This window comes from Podarcis bocagei (assembly GCF_964188305.1).
Source record: "Podarcis bocagei genome assembly, chromosome: 7".
NCBI classification, from domain to species: Eukaryota; Metazoa; Chordata; class Lepidosauria; order Squamata; family Lacertidae; genus Podarcis; species Podarcis bocagei.
Genome location: NC_138132.1, coordinates 34,925,737 through 34,944,255, shown reverse-complemented (window position 1 = coordinate 34,944,255; position 18,519 = coordinate 34,925,737). Strand labels below are relative to the sequence as shown.

The following is an 18,519-nucleotide window of genomic DNA, read 5'->3' as shown; positions in this document are numbered from 1 at the left end:
CTGCATGCTTTTCACTGCAAGAGTTTTGGTATTTATTTCTCTTCCTCTCAGCTGCAAAACATTTGAGACAGAAAATGTGGCTCATGTGCATTCCAAAATAGAATCAGGAGTGTCATTCCAGAGCAGTAACTTGAATATCTTTTGATCAGCCCTGCATTTCAAGGTGCCCAAACTTGCAATTCCGGATGTCACAAATTCGAAGGCAGCCGAGTCAGGTGCACAACAATCTTTCTGCATGTCTATTCTTAGGGCCGTTGGCTTCTTGGATTCACTTTGCTGTAGTGCCACCACCATTTGCCAGACAAAAATACACACACAGCAATTTGTAGTTCTTATGGTAGACTATGCAGCCAGCACTGCTCTCACAGAAGCCACTTGGTCCCATTCCTCACACGCTCTGGAAAGCCAGACCATAGTGCCCACTTTCCAACTTCCAGAAGTGCTTTAGAGTCAGAATTTCTTTGAGAGGATTCATGCAATTGAGTTATTGTAGCACCTTGCGCATTTCGTTTTCTGCATGTTCTGATTGCCCCCCCCCCCCAATTTCACATACTGTATATATGCAACTGTGCTCAGAGGAAACTGCGTATTTACTGCTCTTTCCCTTTGTTTGTTGTAAAACATTTGAAAATAATATCTGTTAAAAGTTAATATGTTTACCAAGAGATACAGGAAGGGCAAGGAGCAAGCAGGCGCGCAGGCGCACAAACATCTGGTGCTCTTCTAAGGCAACGTGAGCCATACCACCAACAGCAAGTGTGCTCTGGTAATTTCCTAAAGCTGGCTGACTGGCTATCTATCTAATTTTATATCACCCTCCATCTGGAGATCTCAGGGCACTTCACAGCATAAAAATACAAGATAAAAACACAAAATACATAATAAAAACAAAAACAACCCAATACCTCCCCCCCCAAATCCCCATTTAAACGGATATAGTATGTTTATCAGCCAAAGGCTTGGTTGAAGACTTCTCTTTGTCAGCTCCCAGTACGTTTCCGAGCACAATCCAAAGTGTTGGTGCTGACCTTTAAAGCCCTAAACGGCCTCAGCCCAGTATACCAGGCAGAGGGCCTTCTTGGTAGTGACACTCGCCCTGTGGAACGCCTTCCCATCAGATGTCAAGGAAATAAACAACTATCTGACTTTTAGAAGACATCTGAAGGCAGCTCTGTGTAGGGAAGATTTTAATGTTTGATGTTTTGTTGTGTTTTTAATATTCTGTTTGGAGCAGCCAAGAGTGGCTGGGGAAACCCAGCCAGGTGGGCGGGGCATAAATAATAAATGTTGTTGTTGTTGTTGTTGTTGTTGTTGTTGTTGTTGTTGTTGTTGTTGTTGTTGTTGTTGTTGTTGTTGTTAGAACCTGAACTTGTCCGCCCAGTCTGTATGTCTCTTTTACCCAATTTCAAACTGAGGTGAGTGAAGAGAGAGCAAACCACTTAGGAACACAAAGGAAGCTGCCTTATCTGGAATCAGAATATAGGCCCAGCTAATTCAGTGTTGTCAGCAGTGACCGGCTCTCCAGGTTTCAAACAAGGGACATTTCCCTACACCACCTGAAAATGCAATGGGTTGAACCTGGGATCTTCTGCATGCAAGCAGGTGCTCTGCTACTGAACTATGTCCCTTGCTTTCTTCCTTTGCTGCGTGGCTTTTAGCTTTTCCATCTCATTCACCAATAGGAGAGTTTGGCTTGCACTGCAGATTCTGGGATAATCAGCTATACTATCAACGCCCACCAGCTAAGTGCCTTCAGCTATTAAGCTGTAACAGAAACCTCAAGAGGTTGCCAATTTTTCATATCACACAACAGAAAGAGACAGAACAGACTAATAGAGCTGGGAAGGACCAAAATGCCAAGTTCCAAGTGTCATCCATTCCCCAAGGCCTCCCTCAGATCTCCAGGCAATCCAAATCACAAGCAGAGAAATTTCAGGTACTCACAGAGGCCTAGTTTCAGAGGACAGCAATTGAAGCTGCATTGCAAGGAAAATGAAAGCACACCATCACCACATGCACATCCCGGTATCATAACCAGTCTGAGCTAGAGGGTGATTCCTTCTTAAACACAAGGTAATCAGAATGCTTCAATAGGATTTTTTGGTGGGAGCTGCTGAAGGTCAAGGGTATTTTGACATTACACTCAGGGAGTCTCCAAATTTCCCACATCCATAGTTATAATGTTAATACCATGTTCAGTGGCTACTCACTAACCAGCACATATAGTCATTCAGCAGCAGGGAAGGGGGGGGGGGAGATAGGATTGCAGGGCCTCTCTGTCCACACTGCTTGAAGATTAGCTCCGTCAGGCTCCTCCTTCAGCTGTTATCTACAGCAACCATTCCACTAGGCTGTAGAAGTGAGATGGGACTGTGGAGCCTCTCAACCAGCATTACTGGAAGACAAGCAACTTTTGGCTCCTCTTCTCTTGAAATATTTTCATTTTAGCTGATCAGTTAAGGAATAAATAGCACCCGAGTTTACTTTTTTCCATCCTCCTGCCCAGTCTGTTTTCCTTTTGAGTCATGTATTGAGATTGCAAGCCTGGGGGGAGGAACTAGCATTTGTTAAGTGATCTGGGAGCTTTTTGGGGGTGAAGAGCAGGATAAAAATGCATTAACGTAGAATCATTCTCTGTCATGCCCTGCTTGTGAACTTCCTAGAAAGATTTGGTCACCACTGTGGGAGATAGATAGGGACTGGTCTAGCAGTACAGATCCTGTGCCTTATTCTCTCACCACGCATAGGGCTGCTATCAATATTCCAGCTGTGTGTGGGTTTTTTGAGAACTTTCATTGTAACTTCTGTATTATCTTCTACATGCCACCATCACTGGTATGCCAGGGACACACAGAGTCAATTATTCACATCACCAGTATCGTGACAGTCATTCATTATTAGGTTCAACTCAGATAGCACCCCATCCATTTCTGCACAGGACTACCAAACTGGTGCTGCTCTGTGCTGCTGCTCCTTCTCTAATTTTAGAATGGAGCAGTAATGACAGCTATTTCCTCTCCTTGATTGCACTTGTTTTAACTGCTCTGCTCCAGAGCTCATTAAGGAGGAAAAATGCTGAAATATTTAGAAATTCAAACAGCAGTTTAACAGTTGGGCATCTTGCATAAGGCTACAAGAATAGAAGTGTAGGAAAATTTGGCTGTAAAGTGCTTCAGTCATGAATTTTGTATTGTGGAGGCAGCATTCACAACTAGCCCTTGAAGTGTAGTGCAAGGGGGATGCAGGCTTCAGGCCGGATGCAGGTGTCTTGTCCTGGTACACAACACTTTGTATACCAGATACCAGAAACTGCTCAGGCAAAGAGAATGGGAAACTCTGTTTTGGTTACTGAACAGTGAACTGCTGAACAGTTAAGTCAGAGCAAGTACATGGTACTGGATCCTCAGGACCTATACCACTTCAGAATGAAAGTAGTTGTCACATTTTTAATACATATAACCTCCCTCCCAAACATGAAAAGCTAGTGTTATCAGGAGAAAGTTTCCATTTTCTACATGCAGGAAATGTTTGACACTGGGGAGCTTTCAAATATGCAAAACAAACCCACAAAGGCTTGAGGGGACTGTACCACATAGTATTCCTACATATTTGGATCTCCACTTTGCCCTATGAGAGGCATTCACTCTAAACACCTCTGCATGAAGGGTTAAGGGTGTGTGGGTGGATGCGCATGCGCGCACAGAAAAGCAAAGCTGCTTATACAAGGACCAACAGGATGTGGAAGAGTCAAATAAATAAATAAATAAATTTTCCTGAAGAGCCTCTTTATACTTCTGCTATCTTTCGCTGCCTTTTACACTTATTCCTGTTATACAATGTAGGGGTACCCAATGGGGCTATTGCTGCATGACATACATTTGTTCCACTTCATCCCTCGTCACTTGCCACACTCCAGTTGCAAGCTGCATCAAGCTTTCCTCTGGACTCATTTCCATCAGGCTATGCCTCCTAAATGAAGTGTATTGTTGTCAAGTGTACTTATCACTTCAATAGTCTCAGAGCATTCAACACCACAGTATCACTGAGTGCTCTGTCATGATGCAAAGCAAATTTGCAACTGCAGGGACCTAAGCAGCCTCTGGAGGGCAGCAAATCCAAACTTTCACCTTACTCTTGTTGGAAGTATGTGTGCCACACCCAGGCTTCTACACAACAGCACTAATCAGACTGAGTTAGAGGTACATCACTTATATTTTAGGGCAAGGAACAAGCTTCACCAAGGCAGGAGCGCAACAAGGAAAATTCAGAACAACTTACTAGTCCTATGAAAAGGGAGGACAGGATCCACTATGAATGGCAACAGGAATCTTTATTAAAGGCGTTCTTTAGGCGTATGTTTGGCAGACATACGATGTACACGCACACTTTTATGTACACTCTTACACAACTCACAGAGCATCACCAAGCGCTTGAACCAATAAATTAAAAAAAAGAGAGATCAAGGGTTTATTATTGTGTAAGAAATGCCATTTCCCCAGAGTCAGGTTAGGGCAGCAGTCTGGGGAATCAGAAACAAAAGCCAACAATGACATAATCACCCCCACTCCTGGGTGGCCCTCACCATAGTAGAGGCAGTAACAATCCGTGTGCTTCTTCTTAGGAGAGAGTGGCCTCATACTCGGGCCTCAATGCACTCCAACGTAGAGACTCTCTCCTCTGGCCTGTGCCCTTCTGCTTGGGCACACTGGCCAATATGGGCACTTGGGCTCTCAGCACCTCTGGCGTTTGGGGGATGCAGGCAGGCAGCAGTCTGGGGATAGGGGGAATCACATTCATCAGAGGTAATGTCAGGCACATCGTCCGACTGACTGTCTGAGCTCTCCAAGTCACTTCGGATGCTTTCAGGCTGTGCTAGAGTGATGTCCCAGGTTTTGCTAGCAATGCAGTCTTTTTGCTCACAGCTTTGGTGGTTGCACATCTGCTCCTGCTCTTCTTCTGCTTCCTCCTCCTCATTCTCTGCCATCTGAGTGTGAACATGGAGAGAATCCTCTGTGCTGCTCCCACTAACAAGCTGGTAATGGCTCGGCTTGGTCTCTATGTCCACCTGGATCTCCATATTATTACACTCTCTGTGGAAGGAGGAGCCCATGTGAGTTCTAGGAGACAACTTTTATTTCAGAAATATTTATTGCAATTCTGGAGTTCTGGCAAGCTAACATTTCTAATATAGTTTTTAAAAACCTACTACAAAATAAACAGTATAATACATGAACAAGGCCCCACAACGTATTGCTATGTATCCCTGATGTGTGTGCGCTACCTGAGCCTGTGGCTAGAAAAACCCCAAAATGTTAGCATCATTAAGTCACTGCTCCAATGTGGGTCCATATGTGTGCACAAAAACATACACTTAGACACATAGACAGACAGATGTTTTTTAAACACTGACAAAGTGCAACCATAAGAATAAACCCTGCTGGATCAAGCCAAAGGCTCATCTAGTCCTCCTCTGAACCTCACTCTTGCAGCCTGAAACAGCGGTACAACCAATTCAAAGTAATGAGATGGCTAACTCCTGCAAGTGATTTGAACTGTCATCCTGAGTTTCAGCAGCCTTCCCTGATTCTAGGTCACACACAGAACTAAAAAATCCTGAAAACATTCCACATAACTTTATGCAAAAGTTGTTGCTTCCCACTAGGTGCTGCAAGCCTATAAGAGCAGGAAACAGCTGGAGTACACTGAGAGCCCATAGAAATATGTTAGCTGAAACAAAGTGGTACAGTGGACCCTCGGGTTACATTACCTTCGGGCAACGTAACGTTCGGGTTGCGAACATGGCAAACCTGGAAGTATATACTTCCAGGTTTCGCCGTGTGCGCATGCACAGAAGCGCTCTATCGCGCCGCGTGTTGTGCAGAAGTGGCGCCTCATGTTGCAGACTTTTTGGGGTACATACGGACCCCCGGAATGAATTAAGTACATATCCTGAGGGTCCACTGTACCTGAAAATTTACTCTTTTAGTCGCAGAATAATGAAGTATCCAGTATGTGTATTCTTATGTCTTAGCTTCCGGTTAATTTTTCACTACACATTAATCAGCCCCTGCAGCTAAATACTTCTGAATGATCTGCAGAGAATGATAGTCAACAAGGTCCACACCACGCCACACTCATCCAACTTTCCATCCAAATCTGCCATACAAGAAAAGGCTCTTCTCACTAAATGAGGTTTTCCATAGAAAACAAGTTATGGTGACTTCCTGCCAACATCTTTTAACAAGATCAGAACAAAAATGATGGGCTTTCTTCAGAGACCGCTGACCCCATTACAAACACAAACTAACTGCATTAACATACCTGTCTTGGGGGTTGTAAGAACTAATGATGGAGCCTGCCATAGCTCGCGTGCTGGCATTGTCACTGATGGCTCCAAGGCTGACCGAGTCCTTCGGGAAAATCTCTTTCTGGACATCAGCCTGCACTTCCAGCCTGGGCAAGGGACAGGAATTTATTAGGCTCTTTATACTAATGTAGCTCTCCCACCTCACTTGATGTTTGACTGCACAAAGGAGTTATTTAATTCACAAGAATTAAGCATAAAGTGACTCAGTTTTAAGCAACAACTTATTTTGCTGAATTTTGCTTTGCCTGTTTTTCTCTAGAACAGGATTAGGTCATGTCTGTGGTCATGACTAACAGTTCCTGTGTAGCACGTTCCCATACATTCTACAGTCAAATTCTGGGCTGTACATTTGGTGCTGGATAGAGTTTTGATTACACAGCTGCCTATTTCAGACACTGGATCAGAGGAACAGACCTTATAACCTTATGATTCAGGAGGCAAGCTTTCTTGTCATTGTGCCAATGGGATGTTAAAGTATGCAAGACAATACATGACAAAAGAACAGAAAAGACTTAACCCAATTCATTTTTATTTCCAATCTAATAGAACCATAAAGTAAGAACAGGGGACATTCTTGCATGGGAACACCTAGCATGGGGTTGTGCAATACAAGCAAACTAGGTTTACTTATGACTGAGTCTCAAATCCATGATATTACACAAAGGTGCTGTAGCCTAAATGAACTTTTACTTACCTGCTGTACTTTCCTTTCCCACCCAAGAGGACTCCACCGCTCAGGGTGCCCCCCGAGAGCGCAGCAAAGCTGGCTGTCTCACTGTAGTTGCCCTGCATGACGCTGAGCCCATCAGTAGGGCTCCCACTGGTGCTCAGCACACTGGTAAGGCCTTCAATGCTGCTTTCCCCAATGCTGGGATTCTTCAGAGCCCTCCAAGCATCCGCCACTAGAGACAATGAAAAATATAAGAAGGAACATAACACAAAAGGTGACTTGACAAAGTAGCATTCCTACATTAGTCAGTTGTTCTATGTAAACTAGCATACCTGGAAGCAAAACAATGAAGCTGAATGAATTTGGTAGTTTTAAATATTTTTGTCCCTATCAGTTTGGAGCAGCAAGTGAAGAATATGTACAAAGTAATGTGTTTGTAATGTTAGCAAGAAAGAGAAAGAAAATCAAACTGACCTTACAAGTTCACCCCATCAATTATCTAACCCTTCCACTTGCCGCTGGATACAGCTGTTAAGCACAGTCCTAGTTGTTTTTCCCCATCAAGATGTAAAAACACAGTTACTTCTTTACCTGTAATTGGCCCATCATCTTCATCAAACTCGATTTTGACTCCTTTCCCATTGGCTGTGCTAACTCCACAACCACCACCACGACACAAAGAAATTGGCACAACACCATAGACATATGCCAACATAATAGGGACTCCAATACCTGGAAAAAAGAATAAAAGTTAGTAGGAAACCAGAATCCTGCAAATACAGGTACATGTCCTCTCTGCACATTCTTCAAGGACAGGATGAGTGACATCTTGCTCAGTTATCTTCTTACCACCATGAAAGTGCTTAGTCAGAGACTAAGAACACTATCAACTGGAGAGAAGAGTAGTTTGCATAGATTACACAGATGGCTACTAGAAGAACATCAGTAACATGTAAGTAGCTTGCCTTTCTTTCTTGCAGTTTGTGCGCTGTTCCATAACTGAGTGATTGAAAACCTCAGGAGAATGTCTCTTTCAACTGCAGTACCAGCACAAACTTTCACATCAAGGATTAAGCGAGCATAGTGGGAGCTTTGTAGTATAATAAACACACCCAGGATATCCTGAGAAAGTAGCCATTTCTCAATTGATATTTGTGATTATAGGCTGTTTAGCCAACTAGCAAAGCATGAAAGTTGAAACAACCAAACAAGAGAGCTTTGAAACCAGTTTGCCTTTGACTAAGTCACAACAAACATTTTATTCTAGCAAAAATCCTTGGTTCTATGAAGATAGAAGACAATTATGAACCTGACACCCAGTGTGTGCAAAGCGAACTTCCTGTCATTGTGGGGGAGGTGGGGAGATGAATGACTTTATATCTCAACTAAGGTGAAAACAGGAAATAGATTTCGATTAAAGGTGAGGTCTGGTTGACAAATCACCTTGTCCTCGTGAAAGGCAAAGCTTAGCAAGAGAACAGGGATAAATAAAATTATTCTAAAAACATAATTGTTAAAGAGTGAGAAAATGCTGATCTATGGCAGGACTGAGGTGGAGGAACATGGGTCCAGAGGGAAAATATCAAACATTAAACATGACACAGGGTCTAAACTTTAAGAAGTAGTAAATATACAAAAGTATATCCATTTTGCATAAGAAGACCTCCAAGTGGAAGGGTTTTGTTCATTCAAAAATATCAAGTTTAGTTCCTTGGAGGTTATTTGGTTGGGATGTATCTACTAAACTGTGAGATCAAGGGACTGTGAAGTATAGTGAAGAGTTCTGATATTCTTCTCACCTATGTCAGATTAGAAATGGAAGCATCTGTACTTGTTGTTCTGGGCACAGTGAAAAGACTCTTAGCACTGTAGAGATAGCACATAATACCAGCAGCAGGTATTGCGAATCACAACAAGAGATCTATAGAGTTGCAGTTGATATTAATGTAAAAGCAAACATCCTCTAGATCTATGAATGGAAACCATATCAAGGGTATTAGCAAAAGAAACCATATAAATCTACTGGGCATGGATAAAGGAAGCAGAGCTGCTTCTTTTTGAAAGCATGCCCTGTTGCTTGGACACAGCTGCCTATTTAAGTAATGTTAGGGAAGGTATTGACCAAGGCTCATTTTCAAGGAAAGACACACAACTTTTTATTGAGTTATTATTTCAAGCAAAGAAGGGAGTGACAATGTTCAACCTCATTCAGCATGGCTTATTGTAAAAGATGCTGTGGTACTACAAGAGCTGGAGGGCACCATGTTGACTGCCCCTGCTATAGAAAACAGAGGTGGTGCATGGCAACATTAATATAAATGATAGAAAACTCCATAACTATAGAGGGACAGGAAGGAGAAAGATAGTTTTGTTTTCCTGAGCTCTCTCAAAGGAAGTCCTTGGCTGTACCACTTCCACAATACCAGAAGATTATTGAGCAGAAAGGAATTCACCACCACTCTGCAAAGCATGAACATTGACCACCACCAGCCATCCCAAGTTCTGCAGATGCTCTGCAAGGGCACTGCATTGCATCCTGAACTGAAATATATGTGTTCCATGTAATTAAATTATAACCCATCTAAGGCGTGTTGGGGTTTGGAAATTCTTAACGCCACTGTCAGGCTGTGCTTTCTAACACAGAACTCATCTACTTACCTACACTGACAGCAGCAATGACAGGCGATGCAATCACAGATAAGGTTACTCCACCAGTGATGGCCAGGTTCCTCTTGTGCTTAGAGGTTTTTTTCCCCTCATACCTGCTATGAATCTGATATAAGAAGAATCAAGGATAAAACAGGCAATGCAACACAAAGAAGAATGGTATTCTAGGAAGATGTTACCTATTGCAGCTCTTAATAGTTTATAGCAGAGACTGATTCTCCAGAAAAAAGAAAAGAGGCTGAAGGGCTCTCTAGAGGTGGAAGTCTCACTCTGTCCATAACTGGACAGGCTGGCAGAAATCAGAGCAGGGACCATCAACAAGAATCAATGCCTCAAAATCAGCAGCAACTTCAATGAAACTTACTAGGCATGCAAAGCCGCAGGTAATATGCAGTTGGGCTGACCACACACGTGTTCTAAGGAATATTACCCACCCCAGGTCCCACAACGCAAACTTCAATTATCACTGAAATCTCTCCACCTCCAACCTAAGAGTAGCCTCCTGGATCTGACTATAGGCCCTTCTAGTCCAGCATCTTGTTTCTCAGTAGCCAACCAGATGCCAATGGGAAGTCCACAAACAGCTATGTGTACAAAAGCCCTCCTCCACTGCCATTACCAATGATTAATATTCAAAGGCATGGTGTAATATATTGTATGGTCCCTCTTAACTATCAGGGGAACCACCACCACTTCTGCACCTCCCCTCTCCCCTGCAAAAAAACCATCAGCCTTGTAGTTGGATTTAATTCAGCATATACAGTTATTATTCTTACCTTTCTCCCAACATAAACCGGGATTCCAATGACCATGGCTGGAATGGCAATGCCAGCAATGAGGGAAATACCCACTGGGGCACCAATCAATGTTCCGAGCTGCCAGAGAATCTTCTTTTTACGACTCCATGGCTTCTTGCCCCAGAATGTGCAACCAGAAGGGCTGCAAGAGATTTTATATTTGGTCTTCAGAGGAACAAGATTCAAAAATGGGGGAAGGCAGACACCTGCCCACAAAGATTCTACCAAACCTCTCCCCTCCTCTTCCTGTCCAAGTAGCTAAAGGTGTGTCTACAGCACAGATGGGGAACTGTTTGGACTCTGCGGCAGCGTTAGAAACTGAGATATGAAAGCTAGGAGCTAAATGGCACCTTAAATCTAGGTTATGCACACAACAACAGAATATCTAGGTGCGCTTTTTTAATAACAAGAATACAAAAATGAAAATGAATGAACTGCAGCTAAAGTCTTATGTTTATTTTTCACATGGTCTAGTCCTCATCTGAAGACTGCAAAAAACAAAGCCATTCTTCCCCTGCCCACCCCCCTAATATTCTTTAAGAGGGTTTCTTTTCCAGTCTTCAGAGAGTGGCTGGAAATGGGGAGGCAGAAAAAAGTCCTCCTTTCCTCCCACTGTGCAGTTTTAATCTGAAATCTTAGGATCAGAACTGCTCTCGCTGATGAAATTCCCTGTCACAAAACGTGCCTAGAACAATGGGAGTTTCGAATGCTGCTCTGAGGCATGCATTCCCTCGCTGCCAACCCTCCAAGGGCCACATGCCAGCAGTGGGGGGCGGGCAGGGCACACTTTCTCACAGACACATAATACGCACACACATGTATGTACACAGTACACAGCCCCCCACCCCTGCAGCTGATCCATGTATAGTCAAGGGTAAAAGAAAGTGCACCTCCTTTGAATTCTGTGGTTTTACATATCAGGACGTAATAGCAATCATTTGTTCCTTAACAGGTCTTAAAATTAGGTAAAAACAACCTCAGATAAACAACAATATATGACATATTACACCATGTCATGATTTGTTTAACAGATATAAAACCAAGATGGAGAAATCGTGTGTGAAAAACTAAGTGCACCCTTACTGTTTCCATAGGAATTAAGAGGATAAATAGCAGACAGGGGCTGTTAATCAAATGCTCTTGCTTAATTGATCATCAGCAAGTGTAACCACCTCTATAAAAGCCAAATATTTTAGCAGTTTGCTGGCCTGGAGCATTCAGGTGTGTTTTAACATAATGCCAAGGAGCAAAGATGACAGAATGCTCTTAGAGAAGCAAGTGCTGCTGCCCATGAAATTGAGAAGGGTTCTAAGGCCATCTCCAACCAATTTTAAGTCCATTATTCTACATTTCTAAGTATGAGAACACAAATCAATATTTTATCTGTTTTGATACTCCCACAGCACAGTATCTTTTGAGTAGTAAAGGTTTTGGACCACAGCAGCATAGCTCTAGCAAGGTAGAGCAGTTTGAGGGCATTTTACCCTCCAACTTACCTGAGGTAATGCAAATCAGAGATTTCCTTCATACAAAGCCAGCAGAATTCACAGCCACATACCGCACAAGTCATGTGATTACAGCTGCCATCATTCATCTTGATGATGTAGGCACTGCAACGTGGGCATGGCTTGATGTCATCTGCTATGGAATTGAAAAGGAGAATCCAGTCAAATTTTGTGCACCTAAATAAATCCCAAGAAGGAATTGAAAATCTTTGAGAGCTTCCATTGTAAGAAAGAAGATAAAAGAACCACCAGTCTTACTCTTCCAGCCCATCCTCCTTTGAATGAAAAAAGTGTTTAAATCACGTGGCAGGTCAAGATTCAAATACCTCATTGTTTCTAATTCAATTGACTGTGCTTAGGACCATGGCCTGACTTACTTATTTACCAAATTTAAATCTCACCTTTCCTTCATGGAGTTCAAGGGAGAATATGCTCCTCCCTCCCACCCCCATTTTATCCTTACCACAATCCTGTCATATAGGCAGGGGGGCGGACTGAGAATGAATGTCTGAAAGTCACTTGGTAAGGTTATTGCCTGAGAAGCTCATTCTTAGTCTAAAAGGGTAAGAGTATTCTGGGCCTGACAAATAATTCATCCCTGATATTTTTAACAAGGCTGCATAGGATCATAGCTCATTATTACTGCAAGTCCTTTAAATTCAGGAGGTCCCAAATTCAGTCCCCGGCATCTCTAGTTATATCAAGTGATGGGGAAAGACCTCTGCCTGAGACCTTGGAGAGCCACTGCCAGTCAGATTAAACAACACTGGGCTAGATGGAGAAACAGTTTGACCTAGCAGAAAGCAGCTTTCTATGTTCCCAACTCCACCAAAACACACAGCTGTTGCCAGCATGCAATTTGAAGAATGACATTTGATTTGAACTAGTTATGTTCAATAGTTATGTTATGTCTGAGGTAAAAGTTTTATATCTCATTTGAAGCAAGTGGGTACTTTAAAACAGAGGTGTGGAATCTTAGACCTCGGTGCTAAAAGCATCCCTCAAGGCCTCTCTATCCAACCTTGAGATTCTTCTCAGGCCACATCCCTTATTCTCCTCAAGTAGTTTTCCCTGTCCAGAATGTGTCCTTGAACTTTATTAATGCTTCCTGCTTGCCTAGATAGAGGAGTGTATGTATTTTTAACGTCATACTAAACTGGAATGTGAATGGACTGAACAATAAAAACAAAAGGAACCAGATTACACATGTATTATTGAAAAAGAATTATGACTTAATATGCCTCCAAGAGACGCATATAATAAATAAGCATAAGAGACTATTATGTAATAAGAGACTGGGAGCAGACTTTGTGACATCAGATAGAGTGAAGAAAAGAGGGGTGGTACTATATATTAAGGAAAAATATGAGCCACAACTATTATATAAAGATGATCAAGGGAGAGTAATCATTGTTCAGATGGTGTTTCAGGGAGAAAAAATAATTGTTGTTGGAATATATGCTCCAAACGATAAAAAATCTGCTTTCTATTCTGAATTAAGAGATAAATTGATGGAATGGATGGATCAAAAAATGATTTTAATGGGTGACTTTAATGGGGTGGTGTCTCCAAATTTAGATAAGCTAACAAAAAAACAAGAAAAGAAGGAAGGTAAATTACCGCGATCTTTTTTTGATATGGTAAATAATCTGGGATTAATTGATGCATGGAGACTCAAAAACCCCACTACAAAACAATACACTTTTTTCTCAAACCCAAATCAGAGCTGGGGGCGAATAGATAGCATTTGGATCTCGAAGGAATTAACCCAGAATTTAATTAAATCAGAAATTCTCCCAAGAATTATATCCGATCATAATGCGGTTTACAGTGAGCTGAAAGGCAAGGATATTAAAACAACTAGATGGAGAATGAATGAATTTCTATTTAATGATCAGAAGATTGTAAATAAGGCAATAGAGACAATAGAAGATTACTTTAAATGGAATCTAAACGGGGAAACTGCTATAGAGACGGTGTGGGACGCAGGAAAGGCAGTTATGAGGGGCTTTTTAATACAGAAAAACAGCCAAGTAAGAAAAGAAAAAGAGTTAAAGAAGGAACAGATCCTAACACAGATTATGGAAAATGAAAAAAAATTAACCATCAACCCCAGTGAGGAGATCGCAAAACAGAATATAAAGATATTACAAGCTAAACTTTCTACAATAATTGATCAAGAGGTAGAATGGAAAATTAAAATGATGAACCAGAGGACATTTGAATCCGCAAACAAGATAGGCAAATATTTGGCGTGGCAAATAAGAGAAAGAAGAAAACAAAATACGATTAGTAAGATAAGGGAAGGAGAAAGGATTGTGGAAGAGCCAAAAGAAATAAGGAAGATATTTCAAAAATATTATAAGGACTTATATAAAAGAGGAAAGGAAACAAAACAAGAAATAGAGCAGTTTTTGCAAGAACATCATTTAAAACAAATCCCAAAAGAAGAAAAAGAGATATTAGACCAGGAAATTACCCAAGAAGAGATAAAGAAGGCGATTAAAAAGATGAAAAACGGGAAAGTGCCAGGCCCAGATGGGCTCTCAGCCAAATATTATAAAACACTAAGTAACCAAATATCCCCAGTGTTAGGCGAAGTGATGAATAATATATTAAAGGAAGGAAGGATCCCGAATACCTGGAAGGAAGCATATATTACTTTGATTCCCAAAAAAGAGGCAGATACTTTGGAAGTGAAAAACTATAGGCCAATTTCACTACTAAATAATGATTACAAGCTATTTGCAGATATAATGGCAGAAAGACTAAAAAAGGTTTTGAACAACAGAATACATAAAGATCAAACGGGCTTCCTCCCAGGGAGACAACTAAGGGACAATGTAAGGAACTTGATAGACATTATTGAATATTTGGATATGAGTATAGATAGACAAGCGGCCTTGGTATTCATAGATGCTGAGAAAGCGTTTGATAACATCTCGTGGGATTTCTTGAAGAAAAGTTTGGAAATGATGGGAATGGGAGAGAAATTTAGAAAAGGCATAGAAGCTATATATAAGGAACAGAAGGCAAAATTGGTAATAAACAACACCACAACAGAATATTTTAGTATATATAAAGGAACTAGACAAGGCTGCCCCCTGTCCCCTCTATTGTTTATAACAGTATTAGAAATACTAAACGAGAGACTGAGGGGGGCAACAGAAGTCACAGGAGTCAGGGTAGGAAAGAGGGAATACAAAATCAAGGCCTTCGCAGATGACATTGTACTAACCTTAGAAGACCCAAAAAACAGCGTAAAAGAAGCTTTACAAAAAATTGACGAATTTGGAGCCGTGGCAGGACTTAAGGTAAATAAAAACAAAACCAAAATGTTAGTTAAAAATTTAACAAAGGAAGAAGTGATAGATCTAGAAAGAAAGACCAAAATTGCGGTAGCTAAGAAAGTGAAATATCTTGGGATCTGGGTTACAGCTAAGAACATAAATTTATACAAGGATAATTACGATGCCACCTGGAGGAGTATAAAGAAAGACATGGAAATTTGGGGGAGGATGAAACTCTCCTTTTTGGGGAGGATAGCTGTTGTTAAAATGAACATTCTGCCTAGAATGTTATTTTTATTCCAAACCATCCCCATACTTAAAGGCCTAAAACAATGTAAAGAGTGGCAGAGAGCCTTGGCAAAGTATATTTGGCAGGGGAAAAGGCCACGGATAAAAATGAAAATTTTGATAGACAAAAAAGAAAGAGGGGGTTTTTCTCTCCCGGACCTAAGTTTATACTATGAAGCGGCTTGTATATATTGGGTAAAAGATTGGATAAAACTGGAGAATAGAGAGCTACTGGACCTGGAAGGCTTTAATAATTGGTACGGATGGCATTCGTACCTTTGGTATGGGAAAGTGAAAGTTCACAAGAGTTTCTTAGATCATATTTTTAGGGGACCATTATATCAAGCATGGGAAAGGAACAAAAACCTCCTCGAAAGAAAGACCCCATGGTGGATTTCACCAATAGAGGCCTTAACGATTAAGAAAATAAATATGGAGGAGATAAACGCCACCTATGAAGAAATGTTAAGAAAAACTGACCAAGGGCCCAAACTCAGACCTTATGAAGAAATAAAAAATTTATTCACTGGTTGGCTGCAATACCACCAGGTGAATGATTTGTTAAAAGAGGATAAGAGGAAGGCGGGTTTTGATGATAAAAAATCAAAATTTAGTATAGAAGTAATAGAAGGCAAAAATAAAACCCTGTCCAGAATTTATGATATATTACTAGAGTGGTACACAAAAGATGAGGAGGTGAAGGAGGCAATGATTAAATGGGCAATTGACTTTGGTTATAACATTGATTTTGAAAGGTGGATAGAAGTTTGGAATTGTAATATAAAGTTCACAGCATGTATGGCATTGAGAGAAAATATCTGGAAGATGCTATATAGATGGTACCATACCCCTGTGAAATTGGCCAAAATGTATAGATTAAAGGATAAGAGATGCTGGAAATGTGGCGAGGTGGAGGGTGACCTATATCATTTATGGTGGACATGTAAAAAGGTGAAAGGCTTTTGGGAATTAATTTATAATGAACTTAAAAAAATATTTAAGTATACCTTTCCCAAGAGGCCTGAAGCCTTCCTGTTGGGAATGATGGATAAAGAAATTAAAAAGGAAGATAGGACGATATTCCTCTACGCCACCACAGCAGCGAGAATTATGTTGGCACAATATTGGAAAGTGGAAACCATCCCCAACATAAAGGACTGGCAGATTAGAATGGTAAACTATGCTGAGCTTGACAAACTAACAGGTAAAATAAGAGATCAGGATGAACAGAAATTTCTGAAAAATTGGAGTAAATTTTGGAAATATATTGGAATAAATGCTTAAAGTGAATTGACGGGGTTAGAACAATACGACCAGCGAGTGAATTTAAGACTATAGATTGAAAATCAAATACGTAATGGAAGGAGATATTTGATACTTATCAAAAGGATGGAGGGAAGTTCAGATTGTGTGTCTTTCTTTTTTCGGATGTGTGGTTTTTGTTTTTTTTTCTCTTTTTTTTCTTTGTAATTTTTTCTCTGTATTTTCATATATATCTGTTTTTTGTGTATAACTTCAATAAAAATGCATTTAAAAAAAAAAAAAAGATAGAGGAGTGTATGTGTATGTGTATAAACCTTTGCCTTTTACATTGCTGAAATTTAGCTACCATGCAAAGGTAAAAGTCACATTTAATCAAGTCAATCTCTTTCCGAGATCTTCACACACAACTGCAGTAACTGGCAAGTAGCTCACTGGTACATACCTGGTCCAGATTCTTGTCCATAACTGAGGCCTGAGGTGTGCTTTGTCCGTACCCGCAGAGTTTGTGCTCTTTGTTGGCGGGCCATGTCGCAAGTTTGGTTTGGGTGCCATATCTGCTTGCAGTGATAGCAAAATTCAGTCTGGCAGCCTTCTCTCTCACACGTCAGTTTGGGGCAGCTTGCACATCCATAGGCAATAACAGCATAACTAAGCAAAAAAGGAAATGGGAGGACAGTGTTTTGTTTGGGACTTGTATTGACAAAACTGGACTATGTGAAGTAAAGCCACAAAGACAACTGTCTCTGTACAAATCTACTCAGCCACAATTAGCCTAGCTTTCTCAGATTTACTACCTATAGCTCAGCAAAAATTAAGGTACTTTATTCAATGTACTGTAGTTAACATCTACAATCTAACATATTGTTCTCTTCCTTGGTGAGAACAAGACATTTACTGACTTGCTTGTGTAACATTCTAAGAGCTCTAACCATGAGAAGCCTGTCATTATAAAGTTAGTTTTCTCCCCATCTCCCTTAATGGGCTTATAGTTAGTACTTTGGAAACAGAAGACCAATTGGCAAACAATTTCTACCTGAGCACAAAAAAGAAGTCAGAGGAGAGGTAAAAAACAGTTCCTTGTCCCAGAAGCTACCCACCATGCACACAAAAATGACACAAGGAGGTTGTCTAACACTGTAGTCTGCATATTTTGTAAGGGTCAGAAATATCACCCTTGTTACTCTTATGGCTTTTAATTCCCAAATAATTCAGGTTGCATGACTATTTCTCAGATCTTGCAGCATGAGAAATCTGGAATAGTCCACATGATTCACAACCTCTGGGAGCTGGAGAAACCATTTTACCCAAGTGTAGCACAGTTAGAAAAGGTGACCATCATAAATCTACATGCCAATATGCAGATTCAAAAGACAGAAAAGGAGATCCATGTATGTCTGTAGGACTGCTCTATATTTCTAGTATACAAAAATGCCCAGTACCAACAGAGAGGCAGATTTAAATATATTAACTAGCACACCTGTTATCAAATGGATTACCCTCAATTCATGCAAGTCCTCAACAAAAACAATTATGTTTCATCAGGAGATACAGAAATATGCATGACTACAGAGCATTCTTCCCTTCATTCTGCACTGTCAAAATTCAGGTAATTTCAACTTCCCCAGCTCAATCAAATTCTGCAGAACATGCAACCAGAATAAAACATGTCTAG

The 18,519-nt window shown here is 40.9% G+C and overlaps 1 protein-coding gene across 2 annotated transcripts in view; it reads right to left on the bottom strand.

The window, feature by feature from the left end:
- Nucleotides 1-4,311: 4,311 nt before the first annotated feature.
- Nucleotides 4,312-18,519, bottom strand: part of RNF19B (ring finger protein 19B) — a 28,241-nt gene continuing 14,033 nt past the window's right edge. The window contains exons 2-9 of one of the 2 annotated variants that reach the window (XM_081203904.1): nt 17,290-17,495; nt 11,998-12,139; nt 10,481-10,643; nt 9,696-9,810; nt 7,629-7,769; nt 7,062-7,269; nt 6,322-6,453; nt 4,312-5,090 (exon numbers count right to left, since the gene is read on the bottom strand). In XM_081203904.1, coding sequence (XP_081060030.1) covers nt 4,634-5,090; nt 6,322-6,453; nt 7,062-7,269; nt 7,629-7,769; nt 9,696-9,810; nt 10,481-10,643; nt 11,998-12,139; nt 17,290-17,495 — 1,564 coding nt within the window. In that variant the 3' untranslated portion in view covers nt 4,312-4,633. Of the gene's footprint in view, nt 5,091-6,321; nt 6,454-7,061; nt 7,270-7,628; nt 7,770-9,695; nt 9,811-10,480; nt 10,644-11,997; nt 12,143-17,289; nt 17,496-18,519 lie in introns of both variants that reach the window. The other variant, XM_081203903.1, reaches the window with a different exon arrangement.